The sequence below is a fragment of the Sus scrofa genome, chromosome 13 (genome assembly GCF_054392235.1).
Source record: "Sus scrofa isolate SSC_HxYL_T2T_F1_AM1 chromosome 13, Sscrofa_HxYL_maternal_Yorkshire_Landrace_v2.0, whole genome shotgun sequence".
Taxonomy (NCBI): Eukaryota; Metazoa; Chordata; class Mammalia; order Artiodactyla; family Suidae; genus Sus; species Sus scrofa.
In genome coordinates this window covers 184,148,165-184,171,195 of record NC_139395.1, presented here as the reverse complement: position 1 = coordinate 184,171,195, position 23,031 = coordinate 184,148,165, and the positions used below count along the sequence as shown (strand labels likewise).

Sequence of the window (23,031 nt, the reverse complement as noted above, 5' to 3'; positions counted from 1 at the left end):
AGTGTAGAAAAGCAACACGAAAATTTCAAGCACACTTCTCAACTAATTTCTTAAGGTCAACAAAGCCTAACATCAACTTAAACAAAATCTACAAAAGCCTAAAGGATAGTAGAAATTGATCACTATTTATTAATATTTGTCACTCATCAAGGTGGACAATTCAGGTGAAAAAAAAGCTTTTTTTTTTAGTTTACTGATGGTCTTAGCAAAATAATGCAATTTGGGAAATGAGTTTTGGTGCTATTGAAAAAGCTAAAGTATCAGAGTTATTTTTTATTGAAAAATAAATGCCATAATTAGTTATTTATACTTTTCCTGATACTGAATTTCACTATCTAGCTCAAAAAAAGTATTTCAATTCTAACCACCACCAGTAATTCGTATTTTAATGGGAATATTTTCACAACTCTGGAAAAAAAAAAAACCTTATTCACAACTATTCTGCTAAAGTTATTTTTGAAGGGGAAAAATACCTTTCTGAATGTTTAGTAAAGTTTGAGTCTGTTGCCTGTCCACATTCCAACTGATAATTGAAGGCCTCTACAGTCTCTGAGATGGAAGAAAGGAAAGAAGGAAAGGGTGGTTCATCCGGGACAGAGTGTTCATAAAACACACAAAAAGTATATATCCTGCATCTCTTTGTCTCACTTGCTTGACTTGTACCTAAATGGCTTTCTCTCTTACTTGTATCTTTTATATTTAAAGCCAAAGAAAAGCAAACAGCATAACCAAAATGTTTAACCTGTCACCCTTGATCACAAATTACAAAATGCTTTCCCAATCCCTTCCCTAAAAGTAATCTTGCTTTGAAATCCTAAAACTGCTGAATATTAAAAAAAAAAAAAAAGATAGTAAGAAAATGGGACTTAGTTGGTCCTGTTTAAGCTCATACAAGCTAATACTGTTTAGCAGATAAATCTAAAGTATATACCCTTCTGGAATCAGCTGAATTTCAGTCCCTAAATTCTGAACAGAAGTTACATTTCTTTCTAAAGAGTAGCACAATAAATGTAGTAAAGAGGCAGAGGTAGAGGAAAAAGAGAAATTAAGTGTCCAGATTAATTGAAGAGCCAAACCCTGAAAACCACAATAGAACACATGGTTTTTAAGAAACTAAAAAAGATCAATCAATAAATTTTGTGGATGTTAACACTGGAACCATATCTAAATCCCTGATAGGTGTCTCCACCTCAGAGAATAGAAATTGTATTTTTTTTAAGTCTTACCAAATCAACACACCCTAATTCCCAAAGTCTGAGGACCGTATTTTGGCACAGCCCCTGGCCACATGCTCACATACATGTTCCACATAACGCTAACTAAGCTTTGACACACACTCTGTTGGCATCGAGAAAGGAATGTCCACGGGTACCTTGTGCTAAATTCCTTAGGACCCTACTCTTCCTTCTGAAAGAAATGAATCATCTCCCTAATTCCTGAACTCTTTTTTTATCAGACAGCATTCAGTCACCCTTGGAGTGGTGTAGATCCAGCATCCACTGATACAAGATTACACCTTGGCTGGGAAAGAGAAGGGTTCCAGCCAGTAGACTGAACCATAACACTTCTCTGCTTTGATGGAATTAAAAATGAAAGAGGTATTCGGGGATCAATCCCTATCCTCTAAGTCACAGTATGGGAAGAAGACAGACTTTACAGAGAACTTCTAGTAACACTGGATAGATAATAAATTAGACCCATGTTCCACTAGCAAAGTCCCAGAAAAGTCATTCTATGAGTTCACTGTCCAGGGAGATTCCCCTAGGTCAGTGACACATTTCATCCCTTCAATCAAGAAAACCCTGAAACACTTTACCTTTCAGAGAAAACAAAATATTTGGTTTAAGTTTACTCACATACTCCTAAGACAGATGCCCTTGGCAAGCTTCAGAGAACTGAGCCCTAAGAGTAGGGTGGCTATGAGGAATAGCCTCTGAGCTCCAGTGACAACAGCTCACTGAAGCCCCTAGCCAGGTAACGCCTCATTTCGAATCCCTACCTGTCCACCTGATTGCTTGTCCCTTTCTGAAGCCTTGTCTCCTCTCTTCTTATGGCTTTCCGCTCAAGGGCGCTCCTTCAAGTCTCAGAGCATCCTCCGCGCTACCCGTCCCAGAGGGACAGCGCGGGATCCCAAGACCGATACTCTCGGTGCCCCTCGCCCCCGCCCCCGGCAGGCTGCCCGGTCGCTGACTCACCTGCTGGCCAGGTTGGGGCGCCGGGTGGTAATAAGCTGTGGGGCAGGTTGCAGCTGCCACAGGGTTGGGCAGATACTGGGGCGCTCCATACGGCTGGGGGTGATACATCACCTCCGCACAACTCATGGCAGCCGGGGCAGCGGCGGCCCCGGAGCTGCGGCCGCCGCTCTACGCGCTAGCGCAACCGGCGCCGGCGCCGCAGCTGCTGCCTCTGTCGCAGCTCCAGCTGCTACTACGGCGAAGGCGGGTCCTCGGCGGCCGCGGGCTCCGCGCGGGGCGCGGGCTCGGGAGGGGTTGGCAGTCAGCGGGGGCCCATGCGCGGGCACCCTCATCTTCAGCCCCTCCGGGTGGTGTCCCCTGGCCTGCGCTTATAGAGCGACTCGGGGACGCACTGGCCCGCCGCGCGGCGGGGGCATGACAGTGCAGGGCTCCGGCGAGGGCTGCGGCACCCCAAGCAGCGCCAGCCGCTGCCGCAGCCCCGTCCGGGTCGCGCAGACCTGGGGAGCTGGCCTCTGGTTTGCATATACACAATGCACGCCCGGGGCTCGTCCTATCGCTGGCGATCCCGGCTGGGCGAGGACCGGGAGGCGGGGGCAGAGGGAGGGCAGAGGAGGAGGGGGAGCACCTCGCCTTCCCGGGCTCTGAAGCGGAGCTCAGCGAAGTTCCTTCGACTCCGTCAGTGGCGGGCGGGTCACCCAGCGGGGGACCCCGGGGAGGGCCGGCCGCGGATTGGAGCAAAGTTGGAGGCCCTCTCCGCCTCCTGGCAGTTGGGCGGTGGTAGGCGGGAATGGTATGCGAGAGGCTCCACGCCCTTAAAGCTCCGCGGGTTCCCACCCTGTCTCCTGTCACCTGGCCGCCAGGGCAAGGGCTTCCCAGACACAAGGAAATTTACAAGGAACACCAACGTAGAGGCCAAGGCTAAACGAAGGGCAAGTGCACGAAGGGGTAAAGCAGAGTAGGCGCAAAATAAACTGGGATTAGCTCCTACATTAAATATAACCATAAGTGAAAGTTAACTTCATTGCAAGTGCACACATGCCAAGAATGCAACACGGTTTTCTACAAGCAATCTCCGCTTCAAGTTTACACGTTCATGGTATGACGCCCTTGTGGGATGTCAACCTCTTCTGGCTTTTTCAGCCTGGTTGCCATAGAGCAACAGACAACAACAGTCGATTAAACCCATCTAGCTATTATTTAAAGGTTTATTTATGTGCAAGTGGCTTACAGCCCTCTCTGAAATGAAAATGTTCCTAGAATACAATATATTTCAATATAATCAGATAAAGTAAAAAAAGAATTATACCTATTTTATAAATAAACAAACTCTCTGACCTTTAACAAGTATATATGACACAGAACATTCTCTTTGTTTTACACAGATTGTCCTTTGAGGAGAAGTTAACCAGGATGTCAAAATACTGATGGTAGTAATGGGCTGACCTGTGTCCCCCAAAATTCATGTGTTAAAGCCTAGCCCCCAGTGTGACTGTGTTTGGAAACAAAGCCTACCAGGAGGTAATTAAGGTTAAAAACGAAGTCATAAAAATGGGGCCCTAATCTAGGACTGGTGTCCTTATGAAGAGGAAAAGATACTAGAGATCTGTCTGCTTTAGCACAGAGGAAAGGCCTTGTGATATCCAGTGAGATTCATCCTTCATCTTCCTCAGTCTACAAGCCAGAAAGAGAAGCCTCACCAAAAGTTATCTCTGAGGATACTATGATCTTGGATTTTAGCCTCCAAAGCTGTGACAAAATAATTTCTGTATTTAAGCCACCTAGTCTGTGGTATTTTGTTATGGCAGCCCTAGCAAACTAATACATAGGTACAGCACCAATATATTGTTTATATTCTTAATCTTTATATAAATGTGTATGTGGTTATGTATAACTACACAGACACACAAGAATATAAATGCATATATACTCACACATGCCCTCACTCATAAACTCAAATACACAAACTATAATAACTGGATAGGAACTCTTTGCTACTCATAGCAGCTCCTATTTACTCATTCTTTCATCCATTGAATATTAAAAATATATTCAATAAGGGCTTTCACAGTTTAGACTTTGTGTTCTTTGTAATGGAAGAGTGGTCCCATCAGTAAGATATATGCAAATTTACTTGAAATGTTTATTACTGCCTTTTCTCAAGTTGACAACCATCAGTCCTACCCCTCTTCTGTGTTCTAGATTCATCTATTCAGCTTCTGTTTGGGTGGCTTCATATAGATATTCCATAGGAACCTCAGTCTTAATGGCACTAATATTTTCCCCACAGACCCAACCTGATTCTCCTCTTTTCACCTCCATTTCAGGTGTTGAAACTCCCACCCTTGCTGCTGAGCTAGAAATCTGGGAATATCCAACATGCCTATCTTCTTACAGTCCCAACTTGACCCCAACTTTTACTTTTCTACTGACTCTCTTCCCTCATCTCTTTATCTCTGCTGCTATAATCCTTAGTTCACTCAGCATCTCTCACCCAGAATCCTGCAGGAGGCACCTACCTGATATCCAGGCCCCAATGTCAACCTTCTTCCAATCCATTTTTCACACTTTATCCACCTATTCTTTTCCTTCTTAGCCACTGCAAACCCAACAAAGAAAAGATGCTTTGTCCCTCTTGTCAAGCAATTTCACAGTACCTTCCAAAGGTCCACAGTCCTAACTTGGATGGAACTAGAGACTCTCATACTGAGTGAAGTAACTCAGAAAGAGAAAGGCAAATACCACATGATATCACTTATATCTGGAATCTAACATATGGCACAAATGAACCTTTCCACAGAAAATAAAATCATGGATTTAGAGAATAGACTTGTGGTTGCCAAGGGAGAGGGGAAAGGGGGCGGGATGGATTGGGAACTTGGGGTTAATAGATGCAGACTATTACCTTTGGAATAAATTAGCAACTCTTTAACATTCAAATGTTGGCCCCTAGGTGTGTCACAATCTTCTGCAACTGTCCATTCAGCCTTCTGAATTGAGACCTCCCTTTCTAGGGAGGAGTGTGATCACTTAACACCTCTAATTTTATCTTCAAATAATTTAAAATATCTGTAGTTGATAATTTTTTGTACAATTATGTGCCAAATATGTCTCCTCCACTAGATGATTGCTGAGACTATTTTTATCTTGTATATGTAACATTTAGAAGTATTCAGTATATACTTGTTGACTTAGAAAATAAAGGCAGAACTAAATCTAGCATAGATGATTCCTGTTAAGGAGAGCTAAATTGGAGTTTTGGTAGGAGAACAGAGGTGCCTGACTTCCCTCAGGTAGATATTTAGATAGAAAATAATCAAGCAAATCATCTAGTCTAAAACATCTTCTCTCAAAGATTAGCAAACAAGTGACTGATTAAAGTCTCCTAAGGAACTGGAGGCAGAACTAAAACTAAAGTCTGCAGATCTCTGGATCTTTAGTTCAGTTCTCTATCACCCATGATAAGTATATATATAAACAAATACAAGAGTATATTTACATGCATGCATATATTCTATGTAGGTGTTGCACACATGTATCTGTTCATAGATATTTATGCATATAAAGAAAGGTTTTAGATAAGGTCATCCTTTGGTGAACCTGGAACTCTGGAAAAGGAGTGATGGGGAAATGTAGGCCAATTGCGTTTGACACTGGTGAATAACCTAGACCAGAGAATTCGATCTGACTGCTATGCTCATTTTCATGTCTATCATGCAGAAGGGTCATAATTACTTGGAATAACATAGTAATGGGATGGAACTTGTTCTTTTTCAGTTTCCTTGACCAATTTCCTTCTGTGTTCAACATAGTACAGTTGTAGGGATAGTCTCTGTTGAAAGGTAGATCTTAATCACCCAAAATGAGGGTTATAGACTTATTGGATGATTTAAAATATGCACTTTATGGGGAGTTCCCGTCGTGGCTCAGCAGTTAATGAATCTGACTAGTATCCATGAGGACGCGGGTTCAATCCCTTGCATCGCTCAATAGTTTAAGGATCCTGTGTTGCCATGAGCTATGATGTAGGTCGCAGATGTGACTGGGCTCCCACGTTGCAGTGTCTCTGGCGGAGGCTGGAGGTTGCAGCTCCAACTGGACCCAAAGCCTGGGAAATTCCGTATGCCACAGGTATGGCCCTAAAAAGACAAAAAACAAAAAATAAATTAAAAAATAAAATAAAAAAAAATTTATACTTTATGAGAGAATGAAGAATTATGAAGAGGTTTACAGAGATCAGGTGTTTATGATTTTTGTGTTTTCGTAGCAAAGATGATAATAAAGGGAATTCACATTTTGTGAATATCTGCAATGGACCAGGCATTTATGCTAAGATTTCTTTTCTCTCACTCATTTACTTTTCATATTAAGCCTATGAAGCAGTTGGTATTAAATGGTAATATGAAATAAGCTGAAGATATGGAAAAGCTGAAATTCAGAGAAATTAAATATTTTAAAGATCACCTAGCTGGTGAGTGGCTGAGCCAGGATTTGACCCCAGGTCTAATTTCAAAATACATGTGCTTTAAAAAAATTATCATTATGCTGTATTAATTAATGAGCACTAAGTCTAATGAAATAGTCCATGTATTTTTAATGTCTATTTAACTTCATGTGTTTCTGTTAACGAGGTAAGATAGATTCAACAAAGAATTGATAAGCCTCATAAAAAAATGCCTAGATCAATTATTTGCCCAATGGTTCAATTTAATTAAAATTTCCTGCTGACCCCTGGCTTCTGGTTTTAAGAGCTAGTTTGGAAAGAAGCGAATAGGGAAGTCCTAAAATTTCTCAAGTTCAGTGGAAAAATTAATTACTAGGGATTATAGAAGTAGCTTCAAAATTTTCTCTTTAGATATAATTGAGAGCTTTTTTCTCAAAAGTGCTTTTCTGTTTAATTTTTTATCTTATTTGGGTTTTTCATTAATCTATTAAAAATTGACTATCATCAGGAGTTCTTGTTGTGACTCAGCAGGTTAAGAAGCCAATACAGTCTCTGTGAAGATACAGATTTGAACCCTGGCCTCACTCAGTGGGTTAAGGATCCAGAGTTGCTGCAAGCTGTGATGTACGTTTAGACACAGCTCAGATCTGACGTTGCCCTGGCTGTGGCATAGGCCTCAACTGCAGTTTCCACCATTTAACGTCTGCCCTGGGAACTCCCAAATGTCATAGGTGTGGCAGTAAAAAGAAAAAAATAAAATTGAATAGCATCAGAACTTTAATTACCAGAGATGTAGGTGGGGGTAGATGGGATTAGATGATGGTGGTCAAAGGTTACAAACCTCCAATTATAAGATAAATAAGTACTGGGAATGTAACGTGAGGTAACTGACACTGCTGTATGTTCTATATGAAAGTTGTTAAGGATGCCCACTCTCACCACTTTCATTCAAAATAGTATTGGAAGTACCAGCCACAGCAATCAGATGAACAAAGAAATAAAGGTATTCAAATTGGAAGAGAAGAGGTAAAATTGTCAGTGTGTGAAGGTGACTTGATACTACATATAGAAAATCCCAAGGAGTCCACACAAAAAAACTATTCAAATTGATCAATGAAATCAGCAAAGTAGTAGGATACAAGATTAACATTCAGAAATCACGTGCATTTCTGTATACTAACAATGACATACTAGAAAAGGAATATAAAAATATAATACCTTTTAAAGTTGCACACAAAAAAAATTAAATACCTGGGAATAAACCTGATCAAGGAGGTGAAAGACATATATGTTGAGAACTAGAATATATTAATCAAGGAAATTAAAGAGGATTCAAAGAAATGGAAAGATATTCCATGGTCCTGGCTTGGAAAAATTAATATCATAAAAATGGCCATATTACCCAAAGCAATCTACAGATTCAATGCAATCCCTATCAAATTACCCATGACATTCTTCACAGAACTAGAACAAACATTCCAAAAATTTATAAGAACCATAAAAGACTCAGAATTGCCAAAGCAATCCTGAAGAACAAAAACCAAGCAGGAGGCTTAACTTTCCCAGACTTCAGGCAATATTGCAAACCCAAGGTAATCAAGACAGTGTGGTACTGGTACCAAAACAGACAGACCAATGGAACGGAATAGAGAACCCAGAAATAAACCCAGACACCTATGGTCAATTAATCTTCGACAAAGGAGGCAAGAATATAAAATGGGAAAAATATGGTCTTTTTAGCAGGTGATGCTGGGAATACTGGACAGCTGCATGTAAATAAATGAAACTAGAATACACCCTCACACCATGCACAAAAATAAACTCAAAATGGCTTCAAGACTAAAACATAAGACAAAACACCATCAAACTCCTAGAAGAGAACATAAGCAAAACATTATCTGATATCAACCTTACAAATGTTTTCTTATGTCACTCTCCCAAGGCAACAGACATAATAGCAAAAATAAACCAATGGGCGCTAATCAAACTGACAAGCTTTTGCACAGCAAAGGAAACCATTAAAAAAAAAAAAAAAGACAACCTACAGAATGGGAGAATATAGTTTCAAATGATGCAACTGACAAGGGCTTAATCTCTAAAATTTACAACTAATACAACTCAACAGCAAAAAAGCCAACAACGCAAATGAAAAATGGGCGGAAGACCTGAATAGACATTTCTCCAAGGGAGATATACAGATGGCCAACAAGCACATGAAAAAACGCTCAACATCACTGATTATTAGAAAAATGCAAATCAAAGCTACTATGAGATACCACATCACACTAGTCAGTATGGCTATCGTTAATGAGTCCACAAATAACAAATGCTGGAGAGAGTGTGGAGAAAAGGGAACCCCCCTGCACTGTTGGTGGGAATGTAAACTGGTGCAACTACTATGAAAAACAGGATGGAGGTACCTTGGAAAACTAAATATAGAACTACTATATGACCCAGCAATCCCACTCTTGGGCATATATCCAGAGAAAACTTTGCTTGAAAAAAAAAACATGCACCTACATATTCATTATAGCACTATTCACAGTAGCCAAGACATGGACACAACCTAAATGTCCATCAAGAGATGAAGAGATTAGGAAAAGGTGGTATATACACAATGGAATACTACTCAGCCATAAAAAAGAACAAAATAATGCCATTTGCAACAACATGGATGGAACCAGAGACTCTCATATTAAGTAAAGTAAGTCAGAGAGACAAACACTATATGCTATCACATATCTTGAATCTAATATATGGCACAATTGAACTTTTCCACAGAAAAGAAACTCATGGACTTGGAGAACAGACTTGTTTTTTCCAAGGAGGAGTGGGATGGACTGGGAATCTAAGGTTATTAGATGGAAACTATTGCCTTTGGAGTGGGGATAAGCAATGAGATCCTGCTAAGTAGCACTAGGAACTATATCTAGTCACTTATGATGGAGCATGATGGAGGATAATGTGAGAAGAAGAATGTATGTATATATGTATGTGTGACTGGGTCACTTTGCTGTGCAGTAGAAAATTCACAGAACACTGTAAACCAAGTATAATGGAAAAAAAATCATTAAAAAAAAAAAAGAAAGCTGTTAAGAGAGTAAATCCTAAGAGTTCTCATAGCAATAAAACATTTTTAAAATATTTCTTTAAGGCTATAACTATATGAGATAATGTGTTCACAAAACCTACAGTGGTAATAATTTCATGATATATGTGAGTCACATCATTACATTGACTGCTTTAAATTTATACAATGTTTCATGATAGTAATATCTTAATAAAACTGGGGGAAGAATGAATAGCGATATTACTAGAAACATGGCCTTAGTTTCAGGAAACAGAGACTTTGAATGGAGTACAGCAGAGTTGCCAGAGAAGGTAAAGGACAGGACGATAAGCCATATAGGGAATGGTGACTAGGGACGTCACCAGGTGGCTGAGCTCCTTTATAGCAGGGCAGGGGCTGGCCATGCTGTGGGGTGACCAGTAAAGTCAGGGTCGCAAATGGGCCCTCAGATTCTTGTATGAAGAATGAAAATAGCACAAACCTTGGCTCCAGACAAAACTCTGAACTTCAATTTTCTCAAATCTAAGTTGGAGATAGTTACATGTATGGCACTTCTGTGAGGATTAATAAATAATGTATGTCGGATTTCCCATTGTGGCTCAGTGGTAATGAACCTAACTAGTATCCATGAGGATGCGGGTTTGATCCCTATCCTCACTCAGTGGGTTAAGGATTCAGCACTGCCGTGAGCTGTGGTATAGGTCGCAGATGTGGCTCGGACCTGGCCTTTCCATGGCTGTGGCATAGGACAGCACCTGTAGCTTCAATTCAGCCCCTAGCCTGGGAACTTCCATATGCCATGGGTGCGGCTCAAAAAAAGAAATAGCAATAATATAGGTCAAGCTCATAGGGGAGAAACTGACCCATGCTGAACTTCAAAATGTTAGTGTATTTCCCTGTCACAAACCTTCAGCAAGTTGTGAAACAGATTATAGAACAACTAAAGACTTTTTAAAAATACCATAATTTGGCAGTCTTTTTAAGAGTTCTGATCTAAAAATGAACAAGCCAACCACCCAGTCCTGTGAATTCAAGAATCGTCTAAGGGGCAGGACATGTAAGAGCTATGCATGGCACATGCCTGCTGTGTTTTACATTATTCTCTTCTCTTCAGCCTGGTGAGACTGAATGGGTAAGTATATGAGAGTCAGCATGTTCTCTCTGCAGAGTGTTTTAAAAACATCCATGCAAGAATGTCTTAGGTCCTGTTTCTTACAGAGATATTGTTTGTACTCTGATTCAATGCAGTATTTTTTTTTCCTGATGATTCTCAAAATCTAGTAAAGGGCCACTTTTCTGTCTCATTTACTTCTCTTATGGTGTGTTTAGGTCAGAGCACACAGTGCAGGTTACAAGTTGAGAATATCGTATAAAGACTCCAACAACTATGGAAAACAATATGGAGATTCCTTAAAAAACTAAAAATAGAATTACCATATAATCCAGCAATTCTACTCCTGGGCATCTATCTGGAGAAAACCCTGACTTGAAAAGATACATGTATGTTCATTGTAGCACTATATACAGTAGCCAAGACATGAAAGCAACTTAAATGTCTATCAACAGAGGAATGGATAAAGAAGATGTGGTACATATGTACAAGGGAATATTACTCAGCCAAAAAAGGAATGAAATAATGTCATTTGCAGCAACATGGATGGACCTAGAAATTATCATGCTAAGTGAAGTTAGACCGTGAAAGACAAATGTCATATGATATCACTTATATGTGAAAATCTAAAAAAATGATATGAATGAACTTATTTGCAGAACTGAACCAGACTCACAGACTTTTAAAAATTTATGGTTACCAAAGGGGACAGGTAGGGGAGTTGGTGGACTGGGGCTTCGGGATGGAAATGTTCTAAAATTATGTTCTGATGATGATTGTACAACTATAAATATAATAAAATTCATTGAATTAAAAAAGACTCCAAGGATAAAGTTTCTTCTATTTAGAATTAATAATGAGGGTATTTTAAGTCCCCCTAGTTTGGTTTATTTCAAAAAATAAAGTGAAATTTTAAGTATTTCCAGTGAACTCAGCAGAGACATACAGCAAATGCAGCTCCTGCTTCACCAATTTCACACTCACAGGAGGTTCATCACAACCCTCTCTTGGTAAATCTATTTACCACTAGAATGTATTCAGAAATAACCAGCATGCTTTCTCTGTAGGGAGAAGTTTTTTCTTTGATTTTTTTTTTTTTTTACTTCATAATTTTGATGGAATTGTAAAATGTTTTAGTACTTCTTATATATTTTATAGAGATTTAATATTAAAGGAATCCAAGATGGGAACAGTGAAATGAGATGAAGAGATACCAAGACACTTCTTAGCCTGCATGGACAAACCAGCAAAGAGTATGCCCTTTGCCAGGAAATAGGATCACTTGTCCTCATGGAAGATAATGACAAACCATTCGTTCAATGTGTTCTTTGAGCTGGTTGCTTGTTTCTTTGCTATTTTTTCTGGGATAATCTAACTACATTCTTTCTGTCAGCCTCTGACAAGTAGAATATATTCACATGAAATCTGGCCTGGTGTGGGTTAGCTCTGTCCATGGAATGGAACAAAGCTAAACAGGCCAGGAGGGACTAAAGCCTTGATCTTGGCGTCATTAGCACTGTGTTCTAACCCACCAGACTAACAAGCCACAGACAAAGACCAATTGGACTAATAAATCACAGCAGCCGGCATAATCTGGTTTGAATTTATTTCTCATTTTTAATACATTAGTTTCATAATTTGATTTAAATATTTTAGGATACATGAAGCCAAAGGCCCATGTTACTGTCATTCAGAAGAGAAAAGGCAGAGAGGAAACGCTGTCCCCCACGACTTCCCTCAGCCACTCGGCCCAAAGAGATACTGCAGGCTACACTCTCACTCGGAAAAGGGGTGTCAGTCTGGGACACAGAGTAAATCATGAGTTTTACAGGTAGTTTACGTTTAATAAGAACAAAATAGGCTTTGTATCTAAGGAAAACTTTTGAACCACATTGAAGGCCAATCTTTTTTTCTTAAGTTTCTTTTTTTTTTTTTAATTTTATTTTATGACCACACCCATGGCATATTAAAGTTCTTGGGCCAGGGATTAAATCCGAGTTGCAGCTGTGACTTACACTGCAGCTGCAGCAGTGCTGCCAGATTCTTTAACCCACTGAGCTGAGCCAGAGATTGAACCTGAACCTCCACAGCGATGCGAGCTGCTGCAGTCAGGTTCTTAACCCACTGTGTGATAGCAGAAGATCCACCAATAACTTTTATGACACAAAGAATTACTCCTCTGTTTTGAGTTTGCTTTCTGCCAGATTTTCATGCATTGTGTTAATTCCATGCATCCAAAGATATACATGCATCCTAGAGTCCTAACACTAACTTGTTGCGTCCCAGGTACCCACCTGATTTTATTGTATAAATGGGTCACTGGAGAGTATTTCTTAACATTATTATCCCTATGGATATAGATGCCTGGTATATATTCAAAATCCCACCTATTTCCAAACTCATTCTAAGTAGCACTCCTTCTAGGAAGCATATTTTAACATTTGAAAATTAACTTCTTTTATACCATTATAATTTATATTGCCTATACCTTATACTTGGTGACTGGGTGTATGCAATCATTACTATTATTATTATTCTTTATTTTGCTCCGATCATTGTTTAAAAGGCAAATTACAAGAGGGAAGAGGCAGAGTTAGATATTTCTGTTGTGGTTCCCACAGCACCAAAAGTAGGTGCAGTGTAATCCTGCTTAGGTTAATTTGAATTAAATGCCTCTCTCTGTGATTAGTGAATGTTGTGGATTCACAATCTGTAAAGGTTCTTGCTTTGGTCTCTTTAAACACCAAATAGGAAGAACACAAAAGCTAAGGATTTTTTTAAATGTAAATGTCAGAAAGAAAATAAACCTTTCATTATTTCTAGCCTAATTTTCATATTTTCCATATAATAATGTCAAAATGTTGAATGTGATGAGTAATACTTTGGAATATTTTTCATTTTCTAAGGCTTTTAACATAAGCAGTTAGTATAATGCAATTGTACTATAACCAAAACATATAAAATCCATTGAGATTTCAGGAGGTATATATCATCTCTAGTAACTACAAATTTAGTAGCTCATCCTTCATATGTGAGCATCCAGAGAGACAGCAAAATCATGTCCACTCTGGTGGTACATTTAGGGGTAGACTTCCTGAAATGGTCCTAACAGAAACCTGATCAAGATAAGGGAATTAAGTTAACAGTAATAATAATAACCATAGTTAACCACTATATACTGCCTGCTACATGTCTGGCAGGTCTTAAGCACTTTACGTATACTAAGTCATTTAATTCTCACAACAGACTTATGAGGTAAGCACAATAAATCATCTCCATTATAAAGATTAGGAAATCAAACCATCAAGTGGTTAAGTGATTTGCTCAATACTACTCACCCAAGGAATCTGTCCCAAAGGGGGTGTTGAAGAAAGTTGATGTATAATATTGGCAATTCTGAATAATTTTACCATTCTATTAGAGGGAAACATAGTCTTTTGTCTGCAACATATTTTTAATAACTGAACAGACAACACTCATTTCTAATGTCTGCACTAATATTCTTTTTTAATTTTATTTTTATTAAAGTATAGTTGATTTACAGTGTTGGTGTCAATTTCTATTGTACAGCATAGTGACTCAGTCATATATATATATATATATATATATATATATATATATATATATATATTCTTTTTCTCATATTTTCTTCCATCATGGTCTATCCCAAGAGACTGGATTTAATTCCCTGTGCTATGCAGTAGGACCTCACTGTTCATCCATTCTTACGCATGCAGTGATGTTCTGTACTCTAGACAGCAGTGGTCTTCACCAGAGTGATAAACACATGAGTGAGCACAACCTGTCCTCTGCATATATACTGCCTTCCTGGACTCTTGAGGACCTAGGGATGCAAACAACCTAATTGAAGGAAAACAGCACCTCTGTTGCTTTAATACTTGTCTCGTTTTTTTACTTATAGTATCCAAATATAAATGTTATTCTTTCTTAAACATGAATAACTGAAATAATGGCATATCTGCTGCCAACTTCGTGGGACTAAATCTCATAAATTCTCAAGGACTGAACTGTTTGTTTATAATTTTCCCTGGAAGCACATCATGTTCTTTATGGATAATAACAAATATTAAAAAAAAAAAAAACTAAAAGTAATTTCAGAGCATTTGATAATCAGGTCATGACATAATCAACTTCAGATATGCTACAAATATGAGGAACTTGATATGAACAGATGGGAGAGATAAAGCTATTCTTGGCCAATGTGAGATGCAATACTGAATATTAATCGTTACTTCCAGCTCGGGAAATGTGAAAAAACTAGTCATTAACCAGAGCATTGTTCCTCAAAGTGCAGTCTATGGTCCAAGGATCATTATTATTTGGGAGCTTGTTAAAAGTAGAAAACCTCAGGCCCCAACCCAAACCTGCTGAATCTGAAAGTGCATTATGATAAGATCTTCCAAGTGATTCCTATGCACGTTAAATTTGAGAAGCACTGAACTGGAGTGTCTCTCTATACCCAGTGTTAAAATGTTAACATTAAATCAAATACGTTAAATCTAGCTTAATTTTAAGACCACAGCCTCCTGGCAAAAACAGCATAATGGTGATATATTTATGGAAATGTATATATTATAAAATCATGTCCCAGGCATTTACCTCATTTAATATCCTCGTTCTACCTATGAGGAATTCAGGATATAAATGTAATAAGTGTGTTGCTAAGAAATTCTCAAGGGGCTAAATACATAGAGGAAGTGACTTCAACCTTAATATTCTAAATCCCAATCCAGCAATTTATCAATTCAAAACAAACTATCAATAGGCATCAAAACTTTTTTGAGTTGTGTTCTTAGAAATACAAGAACTGGTCACATTTTCCAAAAACACAGCATATTTCCTATTATATTTTTCAGTCCTCCTAAAGGCAGAAAAGGTAATCATAAGCAGGTACAAGTCAACTCAGTTACTTCAGGATTTTTTCCACTTTTTTTCTGGAAACATTCAATGGTTTCAGGTAAACTGAACATTTCAGATTTTCCCCTTCTACTCCTGCTTGAAATGATATTGGGCTGTTTGCAGGCCAGGGGAGCAGTGCATCTATACCACTGAGGGGAGACTGTGGTTGCTTGGGACTCTCAGTCCTGACACCCCACTTAGCCATCTTTACTTACTTCCCATACTACAGTGACATTCCTGGAAGGCTGCTGCCTCTCTCAGCATGCCAGAGAGAGGGTTGAGAACCAGGAATTCTATCTTTTTAAACTCTACTGAGGTCTGACTTTTGTGTTTCTGCCTCCCTTTTCAGGGACTGACTTTAAAGGTGAGGGTGGGAGAGGAGTGGACAGGGTGCTGCGAGACCTGCTCTCCCATGCCTTCGCCAATATCTAAGGCTCTAGTTTCTTCTGCAACATTTCTCTACGTCTCCTATCCCAGAGGGTTCTTATCTCATCAAAGGCTGGAAAAACTTGATCTTCTAGTATTCCTGTGTGGCTTTTTTCAAAGCTTAGAAGTCAAGAATGTGCTGTCTTTGTTGTCCAGTATCCATAGCTGCCACTCCTCCTGGAGGCAATGCCTGCCTGAAGTCTAGTGACCTAAATGGAGGAGAGGTGACAAGGTAAAATGGAATGAAGTAGGCAGCAGATGTTAATAATGAAAAATAGTGTCCCTTAATTCTCACGAGATAGTGCGAAAGCCTAGAGGCACGAGCCTTTCTAGAGTTGAAATCATGGGAAGTGAGGCTTTTTCTAATCTATTCATCTGATATTTGAATATATTTAGATATATGCAGTTCTCAATGATACTTTTTAAATGTTGTTGACAACCTAAGGGATGTCCATAGGAAAATCAACAAAATGGTAAGGTATCTGAGAATGAGTTCATGTAAGGCCTGATCATGGGAATTATGGTTATCTAGGCTAGAAAAAGTAGAGACCAAGGGGAAATAAATATTTGAATGTCTATCATATCATATGGAAAAGAGCAAAGTTTTGTTACTGTTGATGTTGTGTTTTGTTCCAAGAGAGGAATCAGAATCAATTAATGAAGTTTAAGAAATCAAATTTTCACTGAAATTAAATATGGCAGACACAACACTGCCATTTTCATTTTGCCCCTGTAGAGGACAACATTACAGAAGAGCCCCAATTTTCGAAATATCATTTGAATGAGAAAGCCACTAGGAAGGTGAGCATCCTAATCTGGATCGAATGGTGGTGTGAGAGAGAGACAAACATTTTATTATGTAATACCATTCACTGCTCTTTTGTGATTTTTATGTTATCACAGTGTAATACAGTAAGGAAGACCTTCCAAAGAAAGAAGTTCAGCAATGGACTGGATTTTCCATGCAGAGGTGCCTACTCTATTGGCAAGCAGTAAAGAGAATACATTTATTAATAACTTTATTTACACATGTATTAAACTATATATCCAATGAGCACATATTATGATATGTATGTATGCTCATTGGATATACACTGGAGAAAAAGTTGTAGGCATGAGCAGCATGACCTCTCAGCATTGGCAAGTAGTTGTAATTAATGATTTTTACGTTTGCTTCTAATTCTAAGGTTTTTAGTGTCAAGTCACTGAATTAATAGAAGATTTATACCAAGGTCATTATTGTACAATGCTCCTGTAACATTTAGCCATCCTCATTTTTTCTATATAAAAAAGAATATGTGTTTATGTGTATATGCACATTTTTGTGTTTATGCAGACGTTTTACACTTCTGATAATTGACCTAATGATTGTCAGGAATTGAAATGAAACAGATTTTATCCAACTTGCAAGTTAACAAGTTAACTTGGATGCTAGCAGAAGGCAAATGACTCCTCAGAAACAAAAGATATATACTATTCATAGCAATGGCTGCACTGAAATATCAGCATTTGCACTGACTGCCCAAGTCCCCAATTCCTACAAGGAGGAATGACAAGATCTAGATGACACAATGCTTTGCAATGGGTTCCAGAAAAGGAATCTCAAATTTAGGAAATGACATTCTTTCGGAATTGGCTTCAAACAAGCCCGCCCACACTTTGTCCCAGAGAGAGGCATTTTTTTTATTTTTTAATGATGGATAACAAACAAATAGCTCTCTGCTCTGGAGAGAGACACTATATATATCTTCTAAGATTGTTCTCCTTATAAACATACCTGAAAAGATAATCAGGGCAGAAGACTGTCAGTGCTTCTGCTCACAAAAAAGGCAAAAACTACAGAGATCCATAGAGAATTACCTTGCAATAAGAATACCCACTAACTTAGAAACTGCCTTGAACCAGAACTTAAGCCCATCCTTTTCATCACCATACCTTCAATTCCTGGCAGTGAACCTGGGACACAGGAAAAAAAGCTAGCAATTACTGAGGTCTTATCATATGCCAAGACTTTTTATTTTTTATTATTATTTTTATTTTTTTGTCTTTTCCAGGGCCGCACCTGCAGCATAGGGAGGTTCCCAGGCTAGGGAATCTAATCAGAGCTGTAGCCGCCGGTTTTTGTTAGAGCCATAGCAATGCGGGACCTAGCCACATCTGTGACCTGCACCACAGCTCATGGCAATGCTGGATCCTCAACCCACTAAGCAAGGCCAAGGATTGAACCCACAACCTCATGGTTCCTAGTTGGATTCGTTAACCACTGAGCCACACAGGAAGTCCACCAAGACTTTTTAAACACTGCGTATGTTAACTCACTTAATCCCAGCAACTATAGTTAAGGTAGTGACAATTACCACCTGCACTTTACATATGAGGAAACTGAAGCCAAAAGAATTTAGCAACCCATCTAAGATCATAGAGCTAGCAAAGGGTAAAACTTAAGTATGCATTTCTGGAAGAAATAAACTTAATGAATGGAAACATAACTTTGAAAATAGAAAAGAAGCATCTAAAATGATATGCATCAAGCTATGTACCAGGATATAAGTTTGACTTTGAATAAGTACGGTTTTCCCCAGGCCTCTCATGCTACTAAAACTCAACTAAAACCAGAGGCTAGGGCATGTTATTATATATCTGTTGATTTCTATAACCGCAAACTTCTCAGAGACTCTACACATAAGTCTGTACTATAACATATCTCGCTGAAGCTTTACTGTCTAGGTTTAATTTGCCTGACTTGGCCAAACTTCATGGTAAAAGATTAATTCTCTCTGAAAAAAATATGAGAATTTATTTCATGCTTATTGTTCTTAGCAGTATGTTCATTGGCAGAACATTAAAAACAAGTAGAATTGTTCTGTTTTATTAACTGTGGAATAAATGTACAATGGAAAAACTAGCTCATGACGGAAACAGAAAGAAGTCATTTCTGTGCTATGTAGCTGTCTCTGGGTATAGACAGGACTGTAGCTACACACAGTACATACCACACTCTGTCTTGAGTTTTATTTTTTTTTAATGCAATCTTTTTTAAATCTCTAATTCACCCTTCATAAAATTACTTCTTTTGTCTAGATTATAAACATAAATTGACCTGTACTAAGGTAGAAAGAAACTGGAAAATAGGTACTTTTGCATATCAACAGGATATATGTGGACAGCAAGGTAGGAAAGGGAAGAAAAACGTTCAGAAAAATCAGGGAAAAATTTACCCATAATTCCACACCCTGACATAAATCCACTGTCATATTAATTTGTGTATATCATCCAATATTTAAAGGATTCATCAATAAAGTCACATAACGTATATTTATTGAACGCCTACTATGTGCCAGGTACTGGTTAAGATGCCTGGGATACAGGAATGCACAAAATGAAACAGACAATTATCCCTGCTGTATCATTCTAGAGATGGCTTTTTTAAGTAGCATAGATCAAATTTTGAAAACTACCTTTTAAACATATAAACATTTTCTCATGTTACTCTTTGTTTTTTTTATAACCATCAATTTTAAGGACAGAATTCTCTTACCTTAATGGCTAAAGATTTTATCTACTTTTCTGTGGTTGCTATATTCATTGTTTTCATTTTTTGCTCGTTTAGCAAATAACCCCATCATGAACAGATTGATTTTTCTTCCATATTTTATATTAGTATATTCAGCTCATATTTCACCTGGACTTGTGCAGGCCATCTTTGGCCACAATTCTGTTTTCATTTTGTCCAAGAGCCTCATTCAACATACTGAATTTTCAATACTTTGAAGTTTTGGAATAATCATCGAATGATTTGAGAGGTACTGAAGAGTGATGTTCCTGCAAGCTCCTTCATCCATAGCTGATAACTGAAATGTCAAGAATAGAGTTCTATATTTGTTCTCTTTTAAAATATATATAACCACTGCATACCAATATCTTGCATATCTACAGTCATCCACACTTTCATAAGAACAAAGAAGAGTAGACTATCTGATAAAAGAAAGCAGAAGGCCAGTAGGGACCACTGTATCCTCTGCATAAATGTAGACAAGTACATTTCTGTATATATATATATGTTATTCCTTGTTTTATCATTACTGTGAAATACTTGGTATGGGATTTTACATTGAAGTATTCTATCCAAGTGCAAGCATGTGTTTAGTTGGCTGGGTAAAGGGAGCAGGTTTGAATCTCATTAGTGCAACATTTTAGTTGCCTGGAGTTAATAAATAGGAGTGATTTTTTTATACATCATCGAAATGTTATAATGCTTAAGGGTAAGAAAAATCTAGGGATGGAGTAGTTTCATAGATTACTATAATTATAGGGTCCAGTATAGTTATTTCATTTTCAGATAAAGAAGCTGAGATTGAAAAAAAGCTGAGACTGAGTTTTTCAAAACCTGCCCAAGCTATTAGAATAGTATAATATTTCCACTCTAGCATTCTTTCAGCTACAGCTTACTGCCTCTGTGACTTGGTAAGTATTTGAACCTTTTATAGCAGTCTTTGAAAAACTCTAAAGTCTTTCATCTCTTTGAAGGAAAGAGAAAATCAGTAGATGCTTTTCTTTAATTTTATTTTTTTCCTTTTTACCTGGATCTTAACATTTTTTTTTTCTGAACTGCTCTATTGTACATACTTTATATAAATGTAGAACAGGAAGGGAAAAGTAGGAAAAAAAGAAAATAGAATGAAGCAATTTGTAAAAGACATTGAGCAAATTAAGAGTTTCTTCTTTAATTTGTGCCAATATGTAAAACTTCAATTTGTGTTTTTGATATGAACATTCAAGTTTTCTTTGCATTACTGAGCCATTCAATCTTTTCTTTGGGGGTCCTACTTCCCCAAATAAAATGAAGCATCTCCTTTTCCCTGTTGGGAGCTGAGCAGGCATGAAAATTGGGTTTCTTAAGACAAAGTTCCCTCTACTCTTAAGGAAGGCTAAATAATTTTTTAATTGCTAATGGATTTAAGGATCTGTTCTAACAGATGACTCTGCTTCTCTCCAAGAGTCTGACAGTCCTATTATGAAAGAAGAAGAGGCAGAAAAACAATTTGTGTATTTATTTATGAGGGTGTGGGGGGAAATACTTGGAGAAAATGGGAAGCTGGGAAAAGTTAGAGACTTGTAGAAACCAAAGGCCAAATGCCTCTAAGCATGGTCTTATCACAGCTCTGCTTTTAGAAACTCCTGGGTCAAGGAGGTGGGAACAAAGATCTTATAAGAACAGTCCTAATACCCAGAAGCTGTGCTGCACAAGAAACCTATCTTCAGCCAGCTGTCCAGTCATTACATGATGGAAATATTTCCCTTGCCTTCTGCTGACTTAGGCTTGGGGTGACTGAGAGCAATGACCTGCACATATCATTCCAGTCTTCCCAGGGAATGTGATTTTTCACTCCATGAGGTTGAATGCAAATATTTGGGATATTTGTATGTTGATGGATTATAAATCACTTAAATACTAAGAAGAAATGTGAGTCTGTATTTGAGGGCAGAATGAAATATACACATACAAAATATACCACACAGTAGAGGAGGCACCTAAATATCTACCAATGTTCACTTTTTATTAAAAGCGATTTTTTTTTTTTTTTTTTTTGCTTTTAATGGCCGCACCTACAGCATATGCAAGTTCCCAGGCTAGGGGTTGAATCAGAACTGCAGCCAGCAGCCTATGCCACAGCAACAGCAACAAGGGATCCGAGCCATGTCTGCAACCTACACCACAGCTCATGGAAATGCTGGGTCTTTAACCCACTGAGCAAGGCCAAGGATTGAACCCACATCCTCACAGATACTAGTCAGGTTCATGACCCACTGAGCCACAATGGGAACTCCAAAAGTGATCTTCTTTACATGCACCCCAAAGTTCACAGCAGCACTGTTTAAAATAGACAAGATGTGGAAGCCACCTTAATGTCTACTGACAGGGGAATGATTAAAGAAGATGTGGTATGTGTATAAATGTTTACATCTACATACACGTTCAATGGAATATTAGATATTGCTGTGATTTATGTCAAAGAGTGTTCTGCCTATGTTTTCCTCTAAGAGTTTTCTAGTATATGGCCTTACACTTAGGTTTTAATACATTTTATTTTTGTGTATGGTGTTAGAGAATGTTCTAATTTTATTTTTTTACATGTAGCTGTCTGGTTTTCCCACCACCACTTATTAAAGCAACTGTCTTTTATCCATTGTATATTCATGCCTCTTTTGTCATAGATTAATTGACCATAGTTGTGTGGGTTTATTTTTGGGTTTTTACCCTGTTTCATTGACCTATATTTCTGTTTTCATGCCAGTTCTGTACTGTTTTGATGACTGTAGCTTTGTAGTATAACCTGAAGTCAGGGAGCCTGATTCCTCCATCTCTGTTTTTCTTTCTTGGGATTTCTTTGGCTATATGGGGTCTTATGTGTTTCTATATAAATTTTGGATATTTTTTGTTCTAGTTTTGTTAAAAAAAAAAAAAGGCCATTGGTAATTTGATAGGGATTCAGTGAATCTGTAAGATTGCCTTGGCTAGTATACAATTTTGAGAATATTGATTCTTCTGATCCAAGAGCATGGTATGTTTTTGCATTTGTTTATGTCATCTTTGATTTCTTTCATCAGCATCTTATAGTTTTCAGAGTACAGGTCTTTTGCTTCCCCAGGTAGGTTTATTACTAGGTATTTTATTCTTTTGTATGCCATGTTAAATGTGATTGTTTCTTTGAGTTTTTTTCTGATCTTTCATTTTTGTGTATAGGAATGCAAAATATTTTTGTGTATTAATTTTGTATCATGCAACTTTACTGAATTCATTGATGAGCTCTAGTAGTTTTCTGGTAGCATCTTCAGGATTTTCTATGTATAGTGTCACATCATCTGC

General features: G+C 38.1%; 1 protein-coding gene across 12 annotated transcripts in view; it reads right to left on the bottom strand.

Moving 5' to 3' along the window:
* Nucleotides 1-2,843, bottom strand: part of VGLL3 (vestigial like family member 3) — a 50,002-nt gene extending 47,159 nt beyond the window's left edge. For 11 of the 12 annotated variants that reach the window (XM_013990172.3, XM_005657128.4, XM_013990173.3 and 8 more), the window contains exon 1: nt 2,196-2,843. In XM_013990172.3, the coding sequence (XP_013845626.1) occupies nt 2,196-2,321 (126 nt within the window). In that variant the 5' untranslated portion in view covers nt 2,322-2,843. 12 annotated transcript variants of the gene reach the window in all.
* Nucleotides 2,844-23,031: the final 20,188 nt, after the last annotated feature.